General features: G+C 38.5%; 9 protein-coding genes across 9 annotated transcripts; 5 read left to right on the top strand and 4 right to left on the bottom strand.

The window, feature by feature from the left end:
- Positions 1-146: 146 nt before the first annotated feature.
- BDF20DRAFT_974736 (Sodium/hydrogen exchanger family-domain-containing protein) lies at positions 147-2,737 on the bottom strand (the record flags this gene model as incomplete). The annotated part of the gene is made up of 8 exons (XM_053085062.1): positions 2,219-2,737; positions 1,886-2,151; positions 1,752-1,796; positions 1,379-1,647; positions 1,259-1,307; positions 1,070-1,195; positions 951-1,004; positions 147-893 (listed from the first exon to the last, which is right to left on the bottom strand). Exons 1-8 carry the CDS (start codon positions 2,322-2,324, stop codon positions 147-149), a joined length of 1,662 nt encoding a protein of 553 aa, XP_052936589.1. The 5' UTR covers positions 2,325-2,737.
- A 1,224-nt stretch (positions 2,738-3,961) lies between these two features.
- Positions 3,962-5,818, bottom strand: BDF20DRAFT_913183 (uncharacterized protein; the record flags this gene model as incomplete). The annotated part of the gene is made up of 1 exon (XM_053084039.1): positions 3,962-5,818. The coding sequence occupies one exon, from the start codon at positions 5,816-5,818 to the stop codon at positions 3,962-3,964; it is 1,857 nt and encodes a 618-aa protein (XP_052936588.1).
- Positions 5,819-6,957: 1,139 nt separating this feature from the next.
- BDF20DRAFT_522819 (NUC173 domain-containing protein) lies at positions 6,958-11,314 on the bottom strand. The gene is made up of 8 exons (XM_053075658.1): positions 11,252-11,314; positions 11,107-11,160; positions 10,946-11,025; positions 10,661-10,877; positions 10,232-10,573; positions 10,072-10,163; positions 7,280-9,977; positions 6,958-7,188 (listed from the first exon to the last, which is right to left on the bottom strand). Exons 2-8 carry the CDS (start codon positions 11,107-11,109, stop codon positions 7,060-7,062), a joined length of 3,561 nt encoding a protein of 1,186 aa, XP_052936587.1. The 5' UTR covers positions 11,110-11,160; positions 11,252-11,314; the 3' UTR covers positions 6,958-7,059.
- Positions 11,315-11,753: 439 nt separating this feature from the next.
- On the top strand, positions 11,754-13,526 carry BDF20DRAFT_835630 (uncharacterized protein; the record flags this gene model as incomplete). Its single annotated transcript, XM_053078860.1, has 2 exons — positions 11,754-12,394; positions 12,494-13,526. The coding sequence occupies 2 exons, from the start codon at positions 11,754-11,756 to the stop codon at positions 13,524-13,526; spliced, it is 1,674 nt and encodes a 557-aa protein (XP_052936586.1).
- A 152-nt stretch (positions 13,527-13,678) lies between these two features.
- BDF20DRAFT_913180 (uncharacterized protein) lies at positions 13,679-14,176 on the bottom strand (the record flags this gene model as incomplete). Its single annotated transcript, XM_053084038.1, has 2 exons — positions 13,679-14,007; positions 14,071-14,176. 2 exons carry the CDS (start codon positions 14,174-14,176, stop codon positions 13,679-13,681), a joined length of 435 nt encoding a protein of 144 aa, XP_052936585.1.
- A 300-nt stretch (positions 14,177-14,476) lies between these two features.
- On the top strand, positions 14,477-15,918 carry BDF20DRAFT_522615 (uncharacterized protein). The gene is made up of 3 exons (XM_053075657.1): positions 14,477-14,903; positions 14,985-15,125; positions 15,205-15,918. The coding sequence occupies exons 1-3, from the start codon at positions 14,814-14,816 to the stop codon at positions 15,652-15,654; spliced, it is 681 nt and encodes a 226-aa protein (XP_052936584.1). The 5' UTR covers positions 14,477-14,813; the 3' UTR covers positions 15,655-15,918.
- A 22-nt stretch (positions 15,919-15,940) lies between these two features.
- On the top strand, positions 15,941-16,261 carry BDF20DRAFT_819084 (phosphatidylinositol N-acetylglucosaminyltransferase subunit Y; the record flags this gene model as incomplete). Its single annotated transcript, XM_053077427.1, has 2 exons — positions 15,941-16,081; positions 16,142-16,261. 2 exons carry the CDS (start codon positions 15,941-15,943, stop codon positions 16,259-16,261), a joined length of 261 nt encoding a protein of 86 aa, XP_052936583.1.
- A 166-nt stretch (positions 16,262-16,427) lies between these two features.
- Positions 16,428-19,040, top strand: BDF20DRAFT_913177 (uncharacterized protein; the record flags this gene model as incomplete). The annotated part of the gene is made up of 4 exons (XM_053084037.1): positions 16,428-16,561; positions 16,670-16,880; positions 16,962-17,024; positions 17,100-19,040. 4 exons carry the CDS (start codon positions 16,428-16,430, stop codon positions 19,038-19,040), a joined length of 2,349 nt encoding a protein of 782 aa, XP_052936582.1.
- Positions 19,041-19,659: 619 nt separating this feature from the next.
- BDF20DRAFT_819058 (uncharacterized protein) lies at positions 19,660-20,222 on the top strand (the record flags this gene model as incomplete). Its single annotated transcript, XM_053077425.1, has 2 exons — positions 19,660-19,839; positions 19,920-20,222. 2 exons carry the CDS (start codon positions 19,660-19,662, stop codon positions 20,220-20,222), a joined length of 483 nt encoding a protein of 160 aa, XP_052936581.1.
- Between the last annotated feature and the right edge of the window lie 1,143 nt (positions 20,223-21,365).

Raw genomic sequence — 21,365 nt, 5'->3', positions numbered from 1 at the left:
TTTATACAGTAAAAATACATTAGGACGGTAGTCAAGTATTCTGTGCCTCATCCGTCTGCTTTATTATGTATGTAGGAATATTTACAATGATAATTAAATAGTGAGTGTTTCCTAAAGACAAGTAAATAAATAATTTGCTGACAAAATCAACGCGTTTCTTCATCATTAGGTAGGTAGGTAGACTCTGTATCATTATCCGTCGTATTGCTTTCGCTTAATGTGGTCGATTTTGAGCTTGACATTCGCCTATGGCATAGCTGAGAAGCAGCCTGATGAGTGGTATCCAATGAATGTAGATGCTTATGGCTGCTATCGAGTACAGGATCATCTGGAGTCAATATTGTAATAGCTGTATGTCTCTTTGGCTGGTTATGTTCGGTAGTCGCTCCATCTTCGCATCCTTCATCTTTTTTGTTACAAACTGCAATGTCAAAATCTGATAGATCTGCTTCGTCAACAAGGTTGAAAGCAGGGCGGTGGCTGTCTTGAATATTGGCCATTTCTGACTTAGGAATACGTATGACATGGCTTCCCATATCACTGGTTCTTGTGAGAGTCCTCGTAGCGAAAGTACCAACATAAAATAAGGGAATTGTGATTCCATGTACGACTACAGAAGCAAGCACCATAAAATAGATAATTGGCTTTAAAAGATCACGAGCATATACGTGGGGGCTGCTATCTGGGATAGATTCCAGGGCCACAGTGAGATAGAAAATAGCACCAACACCGATGGGGCCAAACCAACCTGTAAAAACAGCTTCTCTCCAGTTATGGATTGCTGGAATAAATTTGTACAGTGCTACAACGATAGGCAATCTTCTAAGGAAAAGTACCAAAATGGCTAAGACAATCAATCTCCAAACCGCTGGCTGCGAAAAGAGTGCCCAGGGCTGAACAAATTAATTAGCAACGATAAATAGCATCTGTAGCACATGATTTATACGTACCATAGTAGCTCCAATATAAACGAAGATACTGAGATTAAGCAAAAGGTCAATAACCTATCAAAATAGACAACTTAAGTAATCCATGTCATTTGACTTATTGTAGGTACCATTGATTTTACCTCAGACAAGTGGGCTTTCTCTGTTTCAACACGGAACCAATCGTTCCAGGTGAAAGAGTTACCTGCAATAAAACAAGCAAACAAGTCATCACTACCCATGAGACCGATAACGCCCATCAAAAATAACTAATTTACGTGTCAGTATAAATGGATTTAAGTGCCCCTAATAGAAACAACTAACAGACTTACCGCTAATGCAACAGCAAAAACAAGGAAGGATTCTTTATCAATGAATTTCCTATAGTAAGTTTCGAAAGAGATATGTCTGAGTTAATGCTATACATAATGTCATTGCATTCCATCATTTACCTTTCAACAGCATATTTCAATAATTTCCGTGCAATAAAACCTGCGATAAAGCCGATAACTATCGCTAATAACACATTATACGCCATAATCCAATAAGCCCATTTGCCTATAGCAGGGCCGACATCCATTTCTAACAAGTAAATAGCCAAAAATAAGAACGGATAGCCTAAGCCATCATTCGCACCACTCTCACAGGATATAATGTGGCGCACATGAGTTGGGACATGCTTTTCGGCAAATTTGCCTTGCACAATTGAGTTGGCCAAAACCTATTCGTTTAAGATCAAATCATGAATAAATGACAGTTACAGTTAATACAGGTATATTCATAAAAATGAGTTTTGCAATTAAATAAAAACTGCAAAATTCTTACAGGATCAGTAGGTGTGAAACAAGCAGAGATCATTAAAGATTCAAGCTATATTACGAGTTAACAGGAACAAATGAGCAAAGATGATAAGTTTCTACTGTGACTGATTTGTACAATATGTTTGATTGTGTACTTACGAAGTTGAGGCCGGGTATCATAGCCCATACCAATAAGCCACTAACGAGCCACATGTATGTCATAACAGGCCCTAGCAATATTAAAATTGAGCGTAGTTCTTTCCTCAAATAAGCTTTCGGTAAAGCTACACCGGCAGCCATGACTTGGATGGCAATGACAACACGACTGAACTCATGACTGATTGTGTCTTCATTACCCCAAGTACTGATATCTACAAATTTGGCGCAAACAGGACCAAAGATAATGCCACATAAAATAGCAATAGCTATTGAATGATAACGTTAGATCAAATTCATTACTAAACAAAAGTAAAAGCTGTATTTTCGACCTACAGGCTTCTGATAAATATAGTCGTTCTTTAATGACCAATGAACATAAACCAAACAGGAGAATAAATCCTCCAAGGATACTGCACACGACCGAGACTGTATCCACCATGAAAATTGTTTAAAATTGTATTGTTCTTCTTTTCTTTAAAGTCGTGATATAATACGTCAGAGCGTTTGTTAACTGGAATTAATGCCGATGAGTATAATATACAAAATCGTAGCTTTCATAGGATGGCAATATATGGAAAAAGAAATAGATTGTAGATCGCGTTAAATGCTCTCTTCCACAAAATCAAAGCTACAGATTATGACAATATATCGTAGTTTATTGTTAGGCTCAAATCTGCCGTTCAAAGTAAGAAGATTTATCGTGTGTCTTACATAAATCAATGAAGTGTTGATAGGTAATTTGAGGCAGAAATGTTCTCTTGTCCTAGGCTGAGCAACAGACAGTTAAAACAACTTCTAAATAGCTACAGTGCTAAAAGTGAAGGAGAAAGAAGAACCAATGTTATATTATTTATTTTTTTTTTTTTTTTTTGCTTCATCATTAAGTAGTTTATATTCTTTAAATATTCTATTCCGCATAGTTAGATAAAAAAAGCTTTACTTTATTAGGAAAATTGTGTTAAATTATGGGATTGCGCTATTTTTGCGTACTCCGCTTGAGTAACCTCTTTGCTGCTTGTCAGTTGGATCTTACGCCAAATCTAAAACTTAACAAACGGAGCATAAAATAGAGGGTCCACAAAAAAGCATATTTAACCGTAAACCAAGTTACATCAAATGTTTACACATTCATATTAAACCTTGGGGGTAGCAGGCACAAGATAGTTAGGGCAGTGTGGAAGATCTACTTACCTTGAAAAAAGCTGCCCGAGAATAATTTCTCTCTTTTGGTTTGTTTGCTACTGCACGCAGTTTTTACTACCGCGGATCCCCGGGAAGAGACTTACCAGCACTTCCTTTGCAAACATTGACCATATGGATGTCAAAGGTTCCATGTGTTTTATGACTATTTGAGCCTGAGCAATCATTAGCTTTTATGTATCTTCTATCTATAGTTGCATAATTCACTTAATCTCAGTTTCAGTGACATAGACAAGAGTCTTTTGAATAACTTCAAAAGAGAATATTAAGAGTTGATCTGACAGCTAGTCACTGTTATTAGCGAATACTGCTGATGCAACAGGCTTTTAGAGTTATTAGACCGTAATACTAAATCATTCATTAGCAAGGTGACAACTGTGACTGTCTTGATGAGTGTGTTGTTATACTACGCTTATATTGCATTGATTGACGAATGCTGCTTTCATCTTTTAGTTGCTCCCCGTTTTACACAATATTGTTAAGAGAACTTATAAATGCGTAATCTCAATAAATACTGTAGGTACTACTCCTGAACCGCTCAGTTGATGAGTAAATCCACTTATCAACATAATCATCCAGCATTTCTGATTAGAAGTGCGAATATAAAGAGCTGGAGTTGCCAATTGTTGCGTAATCTTTTCGCTGCTAAGTATAGAGGCTTTGTAGGCTTCAAATATTTCCATCTGCATTTTTGTCAAATTTTCGCCATAAATTCTATAGGCTATAACTTCAGCAACCCAAATGTAGGATGGTACGGAAGAATGTGTGTACATATCAGACACCGAAACGTTGATTATATGATAAGAAAGTAGCTTTTTTAATGATTTTATAGATTATTTTTGCAAATTATTGATTGATACATTTGTTATTCTTCCCTTAGCGATAGCCTCTACCAGAATGCTGGTGATGATGGTGAGGTGGTAGAGGAGGGGGAGTTGGACGACGGCGACTGATATATAGCTCATGTGATCTTCTGTCAACGTCAGACTCTCGTGGATGCCATCTAGGAGGCGGAGAGCGTAACGAAGATCTGTTGTAATCATAAGCGGGAGGCATTGGAGGGTGTCGTTCTTCAAGTGCTGATGGATAGCGTGAGTATCTGTCAATAGGTCGGCTGTGTCGCGTGGTATGAAATGCTGGATAAGTCGTTGGAGGAATTGAAGGAGGCGGTGGTGGTGATAAAGGTAGCCCGCTATATCTTCTACTGCTAGAATGCCTACTATATTCGCGCTCATAGGGGTGAAATCCTCTAGGTGGTGGAATTGGAGGCATCGAAGGTGATGGAGACAAACGAGACCGGTTACGCAACTCTGTTCTATTGATAGGGTACGCTGCAGGCCTCTGTCTACCATTTGAAGGAGGAGAGGATGGAATTCTGCTACGAGATGGTGATAATTGACTACGTGTTGTAACTTTGATTTTACCATAAGCATCTCTTTCAATCGTCTTGGGTCTACTGAGGTAAGGTTTCCCCTCTGAAGTAGAACTTGAGGCGGCAGGTCTTCCTTCTGGGACAAGTCTTTTTTTCATACTTTTCTCTTCTGCTGTTCCGCTAGTTTTTCTCATATTATCCCCCTTGCTTTCTAAGCGTGATGTTTTAGTAGTTGAAGATAAGCTTCGCATTTGTCTACCATTTCCATCAACATTTTGTTTTGAAATTCCTTCTGCCTTACTTTCCACATCCTTCTCCAAATGCCTTTTATCATAAGTAGGGTTTTTTGAGTTAGTATCTCTGCTTTCATAGCGATCTCTATTATTACTGAGGCTTCGCTTTCTATTATTGTTAACAGAAGGTTTGTTCGGTGAAGATGCAATTTTCCTAGAATTTCTTTCTGGGTCTTCTTCCGCATTGTGTCGTACTCTTCTACTTTCCGCACGCTCATTTTTTGGCGTCTCTAAAAGTATTTCTCTCAAAGTCCATACTGTTTGATTTGTAATTCTGTTGTGGTAGTATGGTTCGCCTTTGTCAGAAATGTATTTGGTCCAAGGTTTTGGGATCTTTTCTTCAGACTTCTCTTCTCCGTTTCCATCCAACTCCATATCTGTTACTTTTGATGTTTCTCTATCAGCATATCGTCCTTCATCATGTGTCTTTAATCTGGTGGTTTCCAATTTCTGCCCTTCATCTGAGTTCGGTGTTGATCTGGCACTGGTTTTCTGCTGACTGTCGAATTGCATCAGATGCTCCTCTTCTTCTTCAATATCTAAAAAAACAACTTGTTCTTTCTTGGCTAATTCCCTTTCTTCCTTCGTTTTTTGTTGGTTATTGGACGAAGAAGATTGAATTTCATCAGCTTGTTGTTGTTCCTTTATCTCCACAACGCTCTCCTGCAATTCTGTCGATGTGGTTTGTTTTTGAAGAGGTTTACTGCTACTGCTATTCGACATTGTTTCTTTCTTACTTTTGCCATTCTCAACAACTCGCACACTTTCGTCTATTTTGGGACGGCTAGAATGACGTCGGTCGCTTTCGATATATCTATAAGGTGCTTTGGGAGGTATCCTGCGACGAGATGGCTCTTTTGTAGAACAATGTGGGAGAGGTGGAGATTGGTACGGTCTATAAGAAAAATTTGAGTAATGAGGTGGTGGTGGACTATACGGTCTAGAGCGCCCATCTCGTCTGTAACGGCTGCCAGCTTCATAGGGTGATCTATCAAAGCTATAAATGCCAGAAGGAGGAGGCGGAGGAAGATATCTGCCTCTAGGTTGGTGGCTGTAAGGTGGCCTCATTATATGCTTTGCTTTTTTTTCGAAAGATGCAAGTGAAAAGAGGGGCTATAACAGCAACCCAAAAATCAGGAAAAAAAAAGTTATGGCTGAGTCGATAATTTTTTCCCCCCTCGTAATGTATTGGTGATGTAGGCCATCTGATTCTCCTTTATTCTTGTGTTCCTCTTCTCTTGTTGTTCCTCGTAGGAAGTAACTGTGAGAATGAGCGAGATACCAGAATATCGTAAGGCACTTTAGATAAATCAAAACAGAGAATCCAAAAAAAAAATTAATGGTATTTGAATGTAAATCAGAATAACGGATTCCAACAAAATCAATTACGTTTCCAATCTTAAATATTTAAAAGAAATATTTCTTCAAGAAAGATGAGATAAAAGGAATTCAAGTCTTTTTAGATATATTTACACTGTATATTTCTTCTAATTGACGGATGCAATAAGTTCAAATTCAAACCAAACTTGCTGAAAAATACACATTTACTATGTACTCTGGTAAACTAATGATCGTATAACCGCACTAATGGTCTTATTATAGTTATTGCAGTTGCTTACCATCGTATATCATGCTGACCCGAAGTCAGATAATGGCACGTCGTTTATTTTCTGTAAGAATAAACCATTTGACGTATTCAACTTCTCAACACTATTCACAAACATCGTGTGTGGATGTCATGAAAGGAAGTGGCTACATAGCCAAGATAACACCTCATAAGGCTGTCCTTCAGCAGCTAACCTTCTGCGAAGTCATTACAATTGCTCCTTCGTATCTCTCAATTTTGCGAACCGAGCATTTTTTATAATATGTATTTTGTCCCTCTTCGCTTCTAAATGTCTCCCTTATAAGTAACCCCATCATTGACGCCGAAGAAATACGCATACTGGCAACGCTGGCATACGAACGGCCAGTAAGAGTGTGAATTAGAGAAGGGGATGGCAGTGATGGTTGTGGCGATTGAATGATTGGGTCACATGTGCTGCATAAGTAGCACGTCCCTAAATTCTGGACCATAGTCCTCAAATAATACCACAAGAAATGCATCACAAACCGTTGCGTATTTCAAACTATTTTATGAGTTGACGAATTGCGGATAGGAGCATTGTCTATTAGCAAGTAAACGAATAATAAGGCCATAGCAAAAAGGTAGATTGTCATTATAGTTTAGAAAACGATGAGATTTATGAAAACAGCAATTGTAATGTTTATTTTACGGGGGGTTTTTTTTATTGGAAAAGGTTCCATTCTTATTTCTTGACACGTCCTGTGAAAGTGAGTCTTTGATCACGTCTACCCTTCTTCTTAATAACCTTATTCAAAGGTATATAGCTGTAAGGATCAGCTTGGCCCTTACGCTTAACATCACCGCCTGCTTTCTACAAGTTTTTTTAAACAGAAAAAACAAAAAATAAGTGTAAGGCACTTTTTCTTTTAGATCATTAAGACAACATGCAAAAATTGATTTACCTTCGATCGGAATTCTTTACCAATCTTCTCAAACTGTTTCTTTGGCCTTTTTTGCTTCTTCGAGGATTGATCTTCGTCATCATCCAATTCCATAGCGTTTTCAGTAGCATCTTTACCCTTCTTAAACTTGATTCTGTTTCTCTTATCACGCACAAAACCATCAGGATTGGTAACATGTTGCATGTAATAATCTTCTTCGGCTTCAGCGACCTCTTCGTCACCACCTTTTTGTGTTGTTGGTTCGTTAATGATGAGACGACCATCATCGCCCTTAGCAAAGGCTTCTTTATTGTTCTTTTTGGCTTTACGTTGAGCAGGTTTTGATGAAGAGATACGGCCTAAAGCAGAACGATCCAAGAAATCAAGTGGCCCTTCTTCGTCATCTTCACGAATGAAAGCATTTGTTGCAGCCTTCAATTTCTTTGTCTTTGCAGTCTTTCGCTCGTTAAGTGCCTTAGCGGCAGCTTTCACTAAGTTGGACGTTTTATCTCCTTCGGCAGCACCCTCTTCGTCTGAATCGTCCTCATCAATATCACTATCTGAACCATACAGTACTTCTTCATAGGCATCCTGGAAAGCACCCTTCTTAGCGGCAGCACGAGCGGATAATTCATCTTCCTCTTCCACATCACTCTCTTCTTGACCAGCCGCAGCAGCATTCTTCTTTCTCTTTGCTCTCAGACGACGTTTCTGGATATTAACGACCAACTTTTTATCTTCCTCTGGCACGAATTCTGCCACTGCATCATAACCAAAACGACGAATCAAGCGTTCAAATAAATGTCGTACCTTCACCTTAAAATGGCTTCTGTGTTGGTGCTGGCATTCAATCAGAGATCGGACAATCTCGCCCACTTGAGGCTGCAACAGGCTGATATCCAAAGTGACAATGCAGACTTTGACGTATCCAATAGCTGCCTTGACAATTTCACGGTTGTTGGACGCAGCCAACATATTGATGGTTTGGAGGAGTTCAGATGCCAATTCATCAGGAATGTCGTCTCTGAATTCAAAAAAGATACGAGAAAGGACACCCACCGTAGCGCTGATCATGTGGGCGGTGGTACCAGCCAAACCTGCCGTGACCATGGTAAAGTATTCGTTGATGGACGCTTCGGCATCAGGAGTAGAGGGATCAAATCCGTCTAATTTGCTTGTCTTCACAATACCTCCTTCTTTCATCTTCTCACCCATAGCTACGAGTGTATCAAAAGCAACCATACGCGTCTTTTCATTGTTGTCCTTGGACGCGATCACCACTTCAGAAAGAACCGCAGGGATGAAATGAAGGTCACTCTTGGGTAAAAGAGCGACCACTGCGTTGATTGTTTTGATACGATCCTTTTTGGCGGAAATCGTACAAGCAGCCGTAGCCTCAAGCAAATGAGCGAGCAAAGCATCCATGTGATTCATAGCCACTTGCCGTCCGTGTGGACAAGCGAAGAGGTGATTAAGGACTTTGTAACCCTTCTTTTGCAAGGTGGCATCTTCTTCTTGATTCAATAATTGCTGTGTCGTACCGTTATAGAGTAATTCTGCGGATTCAGCATCTAAAAAGGGGATCATAATAATGGCCAAGTCCAGCATGGTATGGGACATAGGAGCAGGCTCCGTAGGGTCATTGGAGGCTGTTTCTTTTGTTTCCAATGCTTGAGAAAGCATAGTAAGGACTTTCTTGAACGTAGCGTTGATATCAGCAGCAGGTGTAATAGTAAGATAAGTTTTGATAACATCGGCCATAAAACCACGGAACATAGGGGCAATTTGGCTGAATACATTGAAGAAGACGGCAAGATAATTGACCGCAAATTTACTCATAAACTCCAAATTTTGTTGCGCTTGAGCTCGGGTCAGGCCATAGGCACGCATTAAGTGGACATCGTCTGCTGATGATTTGATGAGAGCTTGGTTCTTTTCAATCAACAATTGTAAAGCTTGAGCAATTGTAGGTCGTAAATCAGGTTGAGTATAAAGCAAAGAACTGAAACGTTCTGCTACTTGATCATTAAAAGCGCGTGTCAAATCAGTCGGTAAATCACAAAAACCGGGAGCAAGGCTCCAAATTTGATTGACCAACGTCTCGTAGACTTTCGCTTGCATTTCCAATTCACGAGCTGCTGCTGCCTCGGCCTTCTGAGCGAGTCTGTCGCCCAAAGGAATTAAAACATTGACAAAATAGCTGAGGGTGGTATTCGTGGTGTAGGTCTTCAATAAGGGAAGTAAGAAAGCACGTCCTACTTGATTTTGCGAATTGTTCTCCAAGTTGAGAGGCAAGACTTGCAAGAAATATTCAGGCCCCATGGTCGAAATGGCCATACCCAAAGTCTTATCCAGCTGTTCTTTGTACGCTTCAGAAGGTGAAAGACGAAGTTCGCCCAATAAAGCTAAACAACCATTCATGAGAGGTGCTGCATAATGATTCAGTTTGTTGAACATAGCTTGTTGAACAGTCATCACGTGGATCCAAGCAGGCTGATAATGAACACCGAGACCATTTTCTAATAATTCAATCATTTCTGTCAGACTGTTTGTTTCACCCGTGCTGGCTTGTTCGATGAGATCATCAGTAATACAATATTCTGTCAATGTGCTGAGACAGCTTGCCAGCTGACGATAACATCCACTTTCTTGCTGAAAGTCGTTAAAGATCAATTTAAAAACCGTAGAGATATCGTTGGCACACTGAGCAGGGCTCATCCTATAAAAGATGATATTTGTCAATAAGCCCCCTGATACTTTAACTTTTTATGTATCAGTTAAAGAAAAAAAAAAAAAAAAAAAAAAAGACATACTTTGCGTAAGCTGGAAAAGCCTTTGCAACGATCAATAACCATGGCGGTAACAGACGCTCATCCACAGCAGCTGGTTTCAATTCACAAATAGCCTACAAAAGTAATAATTAGTAAGACCTCTTCATGCTTTACAACCAAATATTGTCTACAATCAATTTACAAGCAATAAACCAACGAACTTGTCATTATCCATATCTGTTTCCTGTGCGTCGAAAAGCGCCTCAAATACATCAAAGGAAGCTTTGGTGAGGAAGATATTATTGAACTTTGGTAATTGAAGTAAGGATTGACATAGAGTATAAAATTTGTGAGATGGCCAATATGGAACGATCATCTGCAATAAAGCAAGCATTTGTTGAGCAGCGTGTTGATTCGACTTTGAAGCTTCATGCAAAACCCTCAAGATAAAGTCGGCAGTCATGTCGGCAGCAGGGTGTACAGCCACTGGCGGAGGAGGACGTGATAGAATGCTGCGAATAGCATCTTGGGCTCTTTTACGGGCCTAAATAAAACGAAGAGTTGAAGATTCCATTAGAGTTAAATGCAATGCTATACTTATAAGACATATTTATCACCAAATATCACTAACCTTTGGTGAAGCATTGGCACTCAAAATGAGTAATTGCTGATAAGCCTTCTTTGTTAGAGGCATTGACCAATTTGGTCCGTCTTGAGCAGCTAATAATTCTTGAAGACAGCCAATGATAGATCGTACAATAGGTTGTTCATCCTTATGCTCTTCGTAAGTAGGTTCTATAACACCAATAATCTCTGCGAATTTGGAACGAAGCACACTATGAGGAAGACTATAAGAAAAACAATAATATTAGAAAGCTTATCTGGAATTAAGAATACACAAGCATTCATAACATACTAGGGAAAAATTTCATCCAACAAGTAGAGCAAGGCACCTACCAATTCAGCAGAGCCTTTAGATGATTGTAAGGTGGTCATCTATGTGAATAGAAGAAAGCAAAAGGTTAGCTACAACTGTAATTGCTCCTTATGAGAAAGATAAACAAATCATATGTGTACCATAGCACCGAAATATGCAGTAGCATTGAGCTGCTCATTCTGCTCTTTGATAGTCTATTCATAGCAAACATGTTAGTGTACTGTTTGTGAATGATATACTGTGTTTTAGTTTACTTCTTCAACAGCGATCAAAGTTTGTGCATACTATAGATCAAGGAGAAAGAGCGCACGGTGAGACATTTGTTTGCGATCTCCAATAACAAGGCAAATCTAACAGAGCTAACATACTAATTTCTGATTCTCCAACTTCGAGCTGGCTTGTTTCCTAATTCGATCCAATTTTGCCTCCATTATTGTCTGCACAGATCGGTTTTTGTGAAGAATTAACAAGAGAAATCTTTCGATTTATCGTTGATGTAAATTATAACTTTTTTTTTTTTGACATGTCTCAACGTGAAAAAGTTCAACAGTCCGACGGCTGTGGTACGGGGATTAAATCAGCTGAAAAAGTAGAATTTGCAAAAGGGTGCGCTTATACTGTACAAATTTGCAACACTACTTTAGCTGTAAGTGACTGTTGGCTTTGGCAGCAGCAGAAATTCGGTTCTGTAGGACAGCAGTGGAGAGGGTTTTTCCTTTTTTTACCCAGTTGTTATCTTTTTAGTTTCAACTAGTATTCAATACATCTTGTAAAAACGAATAACAAAATGACTGATCCTTTCTCAACTGAATTAAAACCTATATCAACCATTTTGCAAAGTGCACCGCGTACTTCTCAGGTACAAACACAACAACAACAACATAATACCTCAACACTACAACCATTTTCACCAACATCATCTGTTTCGATGCTAAATACACCATCAAAGAGTAATCTGTTATCCTCACACCATCAACAAAATATACCACAGCCAGTGTCTATACCGCAGATTCACAAAGAGCAGCCTCTTCCCCTTCAACAACAGTTTATACCAGCCTCGACACAAGCAACCAGTTCTTCAACACTGCCTGTACAACAGCTTTCAAACTCTGCACTCATTCCACCTATTTCTCAACCACCATCGCAGTCAAAAGTGTATCCTCAAATTTATAACGATCAAGTAGAGCGAGGGAACGATACTTCGCTCGCTTGCCGGTGGGGTGATTGTACGCGAGTTTTTCCTGACCCTTCTTCACTTGCCACGCATTTATCAGAAGATCATGTAGGATGGAAAAAAGGCGGCTATCAATGTGATTGGAACAATTGTTTGAGGCAAGGTGTGAAATGCCATAATCGGTTTTCATTAATGATGCATTTAAGAATTCATACAGGTGAAAAACCGTTTGAGTGTACTACTTGTGGCCAATCGTAAGTGCTGTAGTAAAACTTCTAAAAGGACATAGAGGGGTTTGAAAAAGCGCGCCTTTGTTTCTAAATAGTAATTCATCTTTATGACTATAAATATAGATTTGGTAGGCAAGATGCTCTGACGAGACATAAAAAAGCAGATCATGGTGAAATAGTTGTAATAGAGAATAGTAAAGCGGCAGGTACAGCACCTACTGTACCTACTGTACCTCCTCCAGGCACCATTTTTACTGAAGTCGATCTCAATAATAAGTCAACACCACAAATTATGCCAATGAATATGGCTGTCTCACCGCCAGTATCAAAAGCAGCAGTGAAACAGTCCCCTGTAAAGAGACAGCCTTCTGTCACAGCCGAAAACCACTTGGCGAACAAAAGTACGCCGAAGAAACAGAAATTGCTCAATACGAAAACCAATGCTACTCATAAGGCATTAAGTACTAGTACTACAATGCCTCAAAATGACAAGTATGTTGCGACTCATCCAGCTTCAGATGTAACGCCTCCTTTGCTAGAAGATGAAGAAAAAGTCAGAGGAAAAGAAGGCATTGTTCACGACGATGAGGAAACAGAAGATGAAGATTTTCAACAATTACGTAAAAACAATAGTAAGCAAAAAGCACCATTATCGACGTCCCTCTCAACCTCTACTTCTAATACTATTACTGCGTCATCATCGTTCAACACTATACCCAAATCCTTGAAGAATAAAAACAAATCTTCGAGTAGTAGCAGTAGCAACAATAAACTACTCACTTCTAAGAAAGACTCAGAGTATATCCAATATCGACTGGCTAAAGCGCAATTAGCTTATTTATTGAGAGAAAATTCAATGCTTCAAGATGAATATGAAGTAGTACAGAAGAAGTTAGAAAGATTGAAGACAGAACGAAAAATTCTTTTAGATGCGTTAATTGGACAAACAGAGCCTGCAGCTATGACAAAGAAGAACCACATTAGAAGGACGCATGGTAATCGATCGACACAAACTACACCAGCCATTATTAATGAAGAAGATAAAAGTGATGTTGATGACATCGATTCGGTCGACACGAATGATATTGAAACAATAGTAGATGATGATGAAGAGGCTGATGATGATGACGATGACTCAATTGTGATAGCTGATTGAATAATTATATAAAAGGACTTTACATTATTTTTTTGTAAACAAACATCAGAATAAATAAAAGATAACAAAAACACACAACAATGACTATTAAGCAGTTTCACTATGTGTGCTTGTAAGTATGATAGTACCGTATAATTACTATGTATATATTCTTATCGTTCTCGTTGATGTTGTTGCTGCAGCGGTTGTGGCAGAGGCTCTTGTATTCCTGAAGAAGCTACTATTGGCGATGGTGGTGGCGGAGGCTGATTCAGTTGCGGGAAAGACGCCACTGCATCAACAGGTATGTCCTTACGGAAATCTTGATACGAAGGAGGAGGTGGTGGTAGTAGGTCATCATCGAAAGCTGGTGGTCTGTCGGCAGCATTGTTGTAAGATGGTATATGGATGACTATTTGATGACGATGGGTATTTAAAGAATTGGAAGTGATTCTAGCTAAGCTGTGCTGCATTGCTGCTGCTGCTGCTGCTGCCTCTGCAGCTATATTATGAAGGATCAATATACATATGGAATTGTTTCCAAAGAGAGTTTTTCATTTCTTACCTTCTTGTCTCGCAGCTAACCTTCGCCTCCGAATAGCAAGGTAGAATGCTACGAGTAATAGGACGACACATAATAGCCATAAAACATTGAAGCCCACCGATGTCATAAAAATATATTCCTTGTAGAAGAGAAAAGAGAGGAAATGTGTTTAAAAGTTGTCTCAACTTTTCAAAAATTCCAAGAATGATATAAATTTAAATTTGAGCCTTAGTAAATGGACAGTCTACACAATTTCTATTCTATAGGGATATATCAAACGCAAAACGCTACGAACAGAAGAATTCTTTTATAAAACGATCAACAATAGTCTGCGAAAAGAAAAAAAGAGCCAACTTTTAAAAAGAATGATCCATTTGAGCTTTGCTGCTCTAAAAAAAGAAAAAATAGACGAATCATTTGATCGCTTCTTTCTTTTCTCTTTAAAACTATCACGACACTACTACAGTCCAAAATAGATCGCTCATAAGAAAGAAAAAAAATGTCTTCCCTCGGTGATCAGCTTGCTAAATTCAAGAAAGGAGCTAAAGCTAGTACTGAGATTCATGTTAAACGTGCAGGGCAAGCTTCTGCTCCAAAAGAAAATGCAGCTAGCTCAACATCGGCTGGGATTGCAATGAATACCAAAGCAGCTTTTGAATCTGTTACAGGATCTAAAAAAAGAAAGAGGCCAACCGGTACATACTTTCTCGCCAAACAGTCTGCTCAGTAAGGATTCAGGAGCAGGATCTAACAAAAAGCTTTTCATGATCAACATAGTTTATTCACAGCCTGCCAATACTGGCACTGGTACCCATGCGATGAGCCAACTTTATACGGTCATACAGTTCTTAAAAGTAAGGAGACAAGCAGATGAGCGTTGCTTAACTGCCAATGTGATTTTCACTTGGAATTATATCAAACTGACATGATTGCAGGATAGTGATACGCCACAGTCAGTCGTTAGTATTACATCGCGCACGAAAGTAGACATCAGTAAAATACCTGATATATGGCATAAGTTAACGCACACTGAAAAGATCGAATATGATCCAATCAATCAAACCTTTGAGTATAAAGTAAAGTGCCCTATCAAATTTCTCCATATGATTTCCGTTCAAGCTCGTATAACTCACTACATGGATGTGTATTCGATAGCCTACATATCAAATTAAGAGCAAAGAAGACCTATTGGAATTATTGCTTCAGAAGAGAAATGAAGGAGGCATGGATTATAAAGATTTAAAGGATTCATATTCGAAACTAAGTAGTGCAGTCGAAGAATTAGCGACTGAAGGACAGATTTTGGTGGTTCGAAACAAAGATGGTAACCCACGTGTCTTGTTTTGCAATGATCGTCAATATAATACGCACATGGATCCGGAATTCAAAAAGATGTGGACGGAAATCAAGATTCCTGATGAAACCGATCTACCAAAAGCACTTGAGCAAGCAGGATTGAAGACGATGGAAGTGTTTGAACAGAAAGTTACCTCAGACTCGAAACCGAAGAAAACGAAAACAAGAAATAAGAGAATCAAGATTACAAACACCCATTTGTCGCATATTGACTTGTCAAGAGATTATCTCCCACAAAATAAGAAATAAAAATAACTTGTTTCTGTTCCTCGAGATAATTTAGATCTCTTCCACCCGACTTAAAAACTCAATGGTTTACGTTAATTTCTGAATGCACGCACAATACCGCAGACGCTCTTCAAAATCGATACTCATTCCGCGTGCATTAGGCAATAATGAAAATGTCTGCAATAGCATCAATAGTTATAGCAACGGTGGAAGTACTTTCACAGTTTCCAGTAGCAACTATTTGCCACATCAGCAGTACTACCATCATCCTCATGTACGCAACACAAACTCGACTCTTGCAAGAAGAATGACTGTTCATTTACCAAAAACAATACCCGATACAACGTATTTGTATGGTTACATGCTCTTGATCGCTACATTCATTATGTTTACATCGACACTTTATTCTATTGTCGCAAGTAAATATATGCCAGATACCCATATAAAGGTAGAGCTATGAATGAGAGGGATGGCCTTTTCATAATACTGACCTAATAGCTTCCTAAAGATTTTAGATTGGATCAAATATGATGATTATTATTGTTTGCTAATTCCCATCACGGCTATTGTTTGGATCTATTGGGTTTTGTGGAATTGGATGGGCATGAAGTTTTTCAGACACAACTAGATTTTTTTCTATGATAGAAGGGATTGCTTACGTAATTTTGGTTCTAGATTCTTTTCCTTCACACAAATGCAATGAAATGGATCTCAATTTCAATTTCCTTTTTCTGGTTTTACCTTTATAGTTTTCATTAAAAAAAAGTAATAAGCTGTGTGTTGGAGCGATAACTATGCTTGGCACAACTTCTTCTTCATCTTCTTCTTCTGATTTTTTCGAGGATAACAGACCAAACAATAGCAGTAATCTCACGAAAATGACAATGAATTCGAACAACATACCTGAATTTGTAAAGAAACTGTTTGGGTAGGTATTATTGTGGTCTATGTGCTTTTTCTTTTATTTTATTGTTTTTCAGCGATCAGCTTTTTTGTTGAGATTCTTATGTCACCATTGTTGAAATGACTCACTTAGTATGCTTGAAGAGAACTCTTATCCAGACGTTTTTTCCTGGGGCGTTAATGGAGATACATTTGTTGTCAAAGATACCAATGAGTTCGCTCGTCACATATTACCAAAACATTTTAAGCATTCCAATTTCCAGAGCTTTGTACGTCAGTTGAACAAGTATGATTTTCATAAGTTGAAGTTGCCTGATGAAGCCCAGCGTATTTACGGAGAACAGGTACGGAGTCAAAGGTGCCCTTTTTCATTTATTGTATTATCCAATTAGACTTACGTTGAAGCCATGGGTGTTTAATGGTAGGCTTGGGAATTCCAACACCCCAATTTCAAATATAATCGAAGAGAGTTATTGGAAGGAATTAAGGTATTTATCATTAGAGACTGAATACAAAAGACGTTAAAGCTCAATACCATTGTTTCAATCTTCATCTTCCATTAGAGAAAACCAACAGGAAAACCGGGAAGCTTGTTTTCTTCAGCTTCCTCCAAAGCAGCAGCAGCATCGTCTTATTCTGCACTTACTTCGTCGCTAGAAGAAATAAAGAAGCTTACCAAAAGCCTACAAAAAGAAATCATCGAACTTGACAAATCTCAAAAGAAGATAACTTCCAAATTGGATGTCTTTAATGAAAAGTACAGTGTTATTTTGGGGACTATCAAGTCTTCGGAAAATGATATGCGACATCAAGATAGGCTGATGGAAGATATTCTTGAATATTTCAAGGAGGCTAATCACAACAACGATTCTCAAAATTCAAATGTATATGAAAAAGTGGAAGCAATTCTTCTGAGCTATCAAAATCTATCGTCTGCTTGCGAAAAACAATTAGAGCGTTTTGCTAGTATAGTGTCTTCAAGGACAACAATTGAATTTCCGAATAAACGACAAAAGCAACAACACTATCCTCTCCATAGAAAGCATCACCAACAACAGTTACCATTAGCATCTAAAAATAGTTATATCTCCCCTGATAATTCAATACTTGATCCCACCAACAGTGCTGCAATTGCTGTTAATTCCACTGATGTTCCTACTGTTTCATCAAACGCAACAACTATTTTGCCAAACAGCGAGTTGATTAATGCAAACAATTCCAAATTTGTCCATCCAGCGCCCATGACAGTGAAATCAGACCATCACAGGTATCAGCAACAGCATTCACAAATGAAACCTGTCACCATTGATAAGTGTCATAATGATATAAAAGGCACTGCCTCTGTACATAAAACCATTACCAAAGCAGCCATTAAAGGCACTGCTATCACTCCGACTTCGACTGTGTCTAATGATGCAGCTATACCCGTTATCAACGCTATGAAATCTGCTTCTGTTTCAACTGCGTCAACGTCGTTACCTTCTAATAACAACACCAGTAGCATTAGTCGCAAACGAAAACGTTTGCATGTGGGATGGTCAGTCCCACCTCGTGTTTTACTTGTTGACGATGATTCTCTGTTTCGTCGTCTTTCTACCCGTTTACTCCAGATTGCTGGTTGCACCATCGATGTCGCTGTTGACGGCATGGAGGCTGTTCGTAAATTAGGTGTTGGAAAATATGATCTCGTACTCATGGACATCATGATGCCTAGACTTGACGGGATATCAGCAACGCGCAATATTCGTCAGTACGATACTTGGACGCCAATCATCTCAATGACGTCCAACATTACCGAGCAAGATATTCAACAATACTTTATGAGCGGTATGACAGATGTTTTGCCAAAACCTTTCAATCAAGGTTCATTGGGTACCTTGTTAGAAAGATATTGTGCGCATTTAGTGGTTAGAAGACAGCATCAACAGCAATTGCATTTGCTCCAGCAGAATTATTCACTTGGCAATGCTTATCATCATCAGCAATTACAACTTCTTGATGAAGTTGACAATAACAGCAAGACAGAAGCAAGTGTAAGCAATAATGATGAGGTTATCAACTTAACAGCAACATCTTCAAGCAGAGATGCTAATACTATTGCTGCTGCTTCTGCTGCTCAAGCGTTACTATCCACAGTGCTTTATTCTATTCCTATTATGGGTAATAGTGATGTATCTCTAGATACCTCAGCAACAACAACGCCAATAATTACACCTATAGATAATTCTGCTACCAGTGCTACCGCCGATGACTTAACTGTACTACAAAATGCTGCTGTTACTGCCACTACTATAATACCCCAAGCATCAAACGCGTCGACCGCTTCCTCTGCGACATCAGAATTGTCCAAATCTAGCATACCTACTGCCATCAATGCTATTACCAACGCTACTACTGTTACCGCGCCTTTCTCTCTCGCAACAGGTCAGCAGCAACAATGGCTCGCACATCAAGCTAACCAGCAGAAAAGGTTGAAGTTAGATAGTGCACATTCTAGTTTCTAGTTTATTCTATTATACTATCCATCCTATTTTAAGGAGATAATGAAATCTTCACTGTTTTATTGGATAATAATTCTTTTATTGTACAACCATATAAGTTTATAGAGTCATGCAATTCTTAGATGAGTTAAATGCATAATGAAAGTTGCTATATGATTCGAAGGGAGAAAGGATGGGGAGGGATTATCTTTGCGGTCAAAAAAAAAAAAAAAAAAAAAAAAAAAAAAAAAGACAAAAGACTCTATTCCCTTTCCCCTTTTTCCTTTTTGCTTAATCGCTGCTTTCTTTGTTCTATATATATTTCTGTTCCCTTCTTTCCCAAATCAAGTATTCATATAAAGTTTATCTCATTGGAACGATATTCTAATACTTACCTTTTTTATCAATGCAATCCTATTATAACCAACAACAACACCAGCAGCAACACCAGCAGCAACAGCAACAGTATTTAATGCAATCTACTCGATTACAATCTTATAGCACTCAACCGCTTCAACCAAGACAATATCAACCGCCTGCTTCATTATTGAACACTACTACTACTGCCACTACGACAAATAGTAACAATAGCAACAGCCTACAACAGCAACAACAACAGCAGGATATCGGCCAAACACATGATATGACAGCAACTGCAGGAATAGAAGACGAAGAGGATCCAGATGACGAAGAATTGAATAGCAATAATGCAAACAGTCCCTCTAAAAGATCCGGTCGTCGTAAGATAAAGATTGAATTTATAGAAGACAAGACAAGAAGACATATAACCTTTTCAAAAAGAAAAGCTGGTATCATGAAGAAGGTATAATTCTTTTCTATGCCACGCACACATAACATACATCTGTATACATATTGACTCGTTACATTCATGCATGATATTAGGCTTACGAGCTAAGTACACTTACAGGAACGCAAGTCTTATTGTTAGTGGTGTCTGAAACCGGACTTGTCTATACATTTACTACGCCTAAATTACAACCATTAGTGACTAAACCAGAGGGCAAAAATTTGATTCAATCCTGTTTAAATTCCTTCGAAGAAGAAGATCAACAGCAACATCAACAACAGCAGCAAATCACGAATAATGACAGTAATGATGATGAAAATAGTTACCTTCCTTCAACAGTTGTAGGTTCGACTACATCTCCTTCTATGGTAAGTTTTTTTCTTTTCTTTCTTTTTTGAATGCCTATATTCAAAAGGAAAAAGTTAAAGTATTACACCGTGCACACCTACACGCTATAATACACCCAAACACATACACACACACACAAAAAGTTGCACAGGAAAAAAAAAGATATGATTCCGTGCTTGTATTTCCAATTTGAGATGATGGCTCGGCATATAATGTGTGTGTGAATGCGTGAAATTTTTGAGTGTCTGGATGCATGTGGAGTAATAAGTCTGTGTGTGTTTTGTCTGTCTGCCCTGGACCCCTTTTTCTGATTTCTTTGTTCTTCCTTTTTGACTATCTAGGGAGGTCACCCACCACAGCAGCTTTATCATTGATAAAAAGAAAGCGCAACTTTCAAATCATATAAAAATTGTAGATATCCTACCACTCTCCTTTACTTAGCATAACTTTATTTAGTACAGCTCTTATTCTCCTTTCTCTATTATTATCAACTACTTTTATTTTATGGTTAAAAGAAAATAAAAATATGTTCTCTGATCCAAAAATAATTTATATCTACAATGACTATAAAAGGCTTTCCCAAAATTGTCGCATGGTCTGTATAGCTGCAATGAGGCGCCATGAATTATTGCTATTTTACCGACTGATGGCCCTTTACAGCTGCTTTTGATCGTTTTCGAGTAATTTCAGCAATCAACGTAGCACTATGTAAATTTCACTAAAGAAAGATGTCAATACAAAAGTAGCAATCCTTCGTAAGAATAAATGCGGAGTGTAATTAAAAAAAAAAAAAAGGATCTATTAGATTCAATGCTGTATTATATGCTGCACCCAATATCTAGACTCTACATTGCTCAGAAAGTAGACGAGAATTTTAAACATGCCACAATCAAAATACAGAATGCTTAGAAAGCAACGATTTCAAATTGATTGTAGTGTAAATTCAGTACTTGCTATTCTAACAGAATAGTTTTTTTTCAGGGTCTCATGTTGAGGCTACAACCCAATATTGTACGCTGGGCTTCAATTAACAGTTAATTGATATCGTCTATCTCGCTCAGTAACAGCTTATTTATCTATCGATATTTTGAGCAGCCACGTAAACATAGTATATAGTTTGCAAGTTATCGAGCTGTATCTGGTTAGTGGTACGAGAAAGTACTGTAACGGCCCAACGCTTCTGTTCCGGATTC

This window comes from Mycotypha africana (genome assembly GCF_025528875.1).
Source record: "Mycotypha africana strain NRRL 2978 chromosome Unknown BDF20scaffold_5, whole genome shotgun sequence".
Classification (NCBI taxonomy): domain Eukaryota; kingdom Fungi; phylum Mucoromycota; class Mucoromycetes; order Mucorales; family Mycotyphaceae; genus Mycotypha; species Mycotypha africana.
The sequence above is the reverse complement of the archived record's forward strand: the minus strand, read 5'-3'. Positions and strand labels throughout refer to the sequence as shown.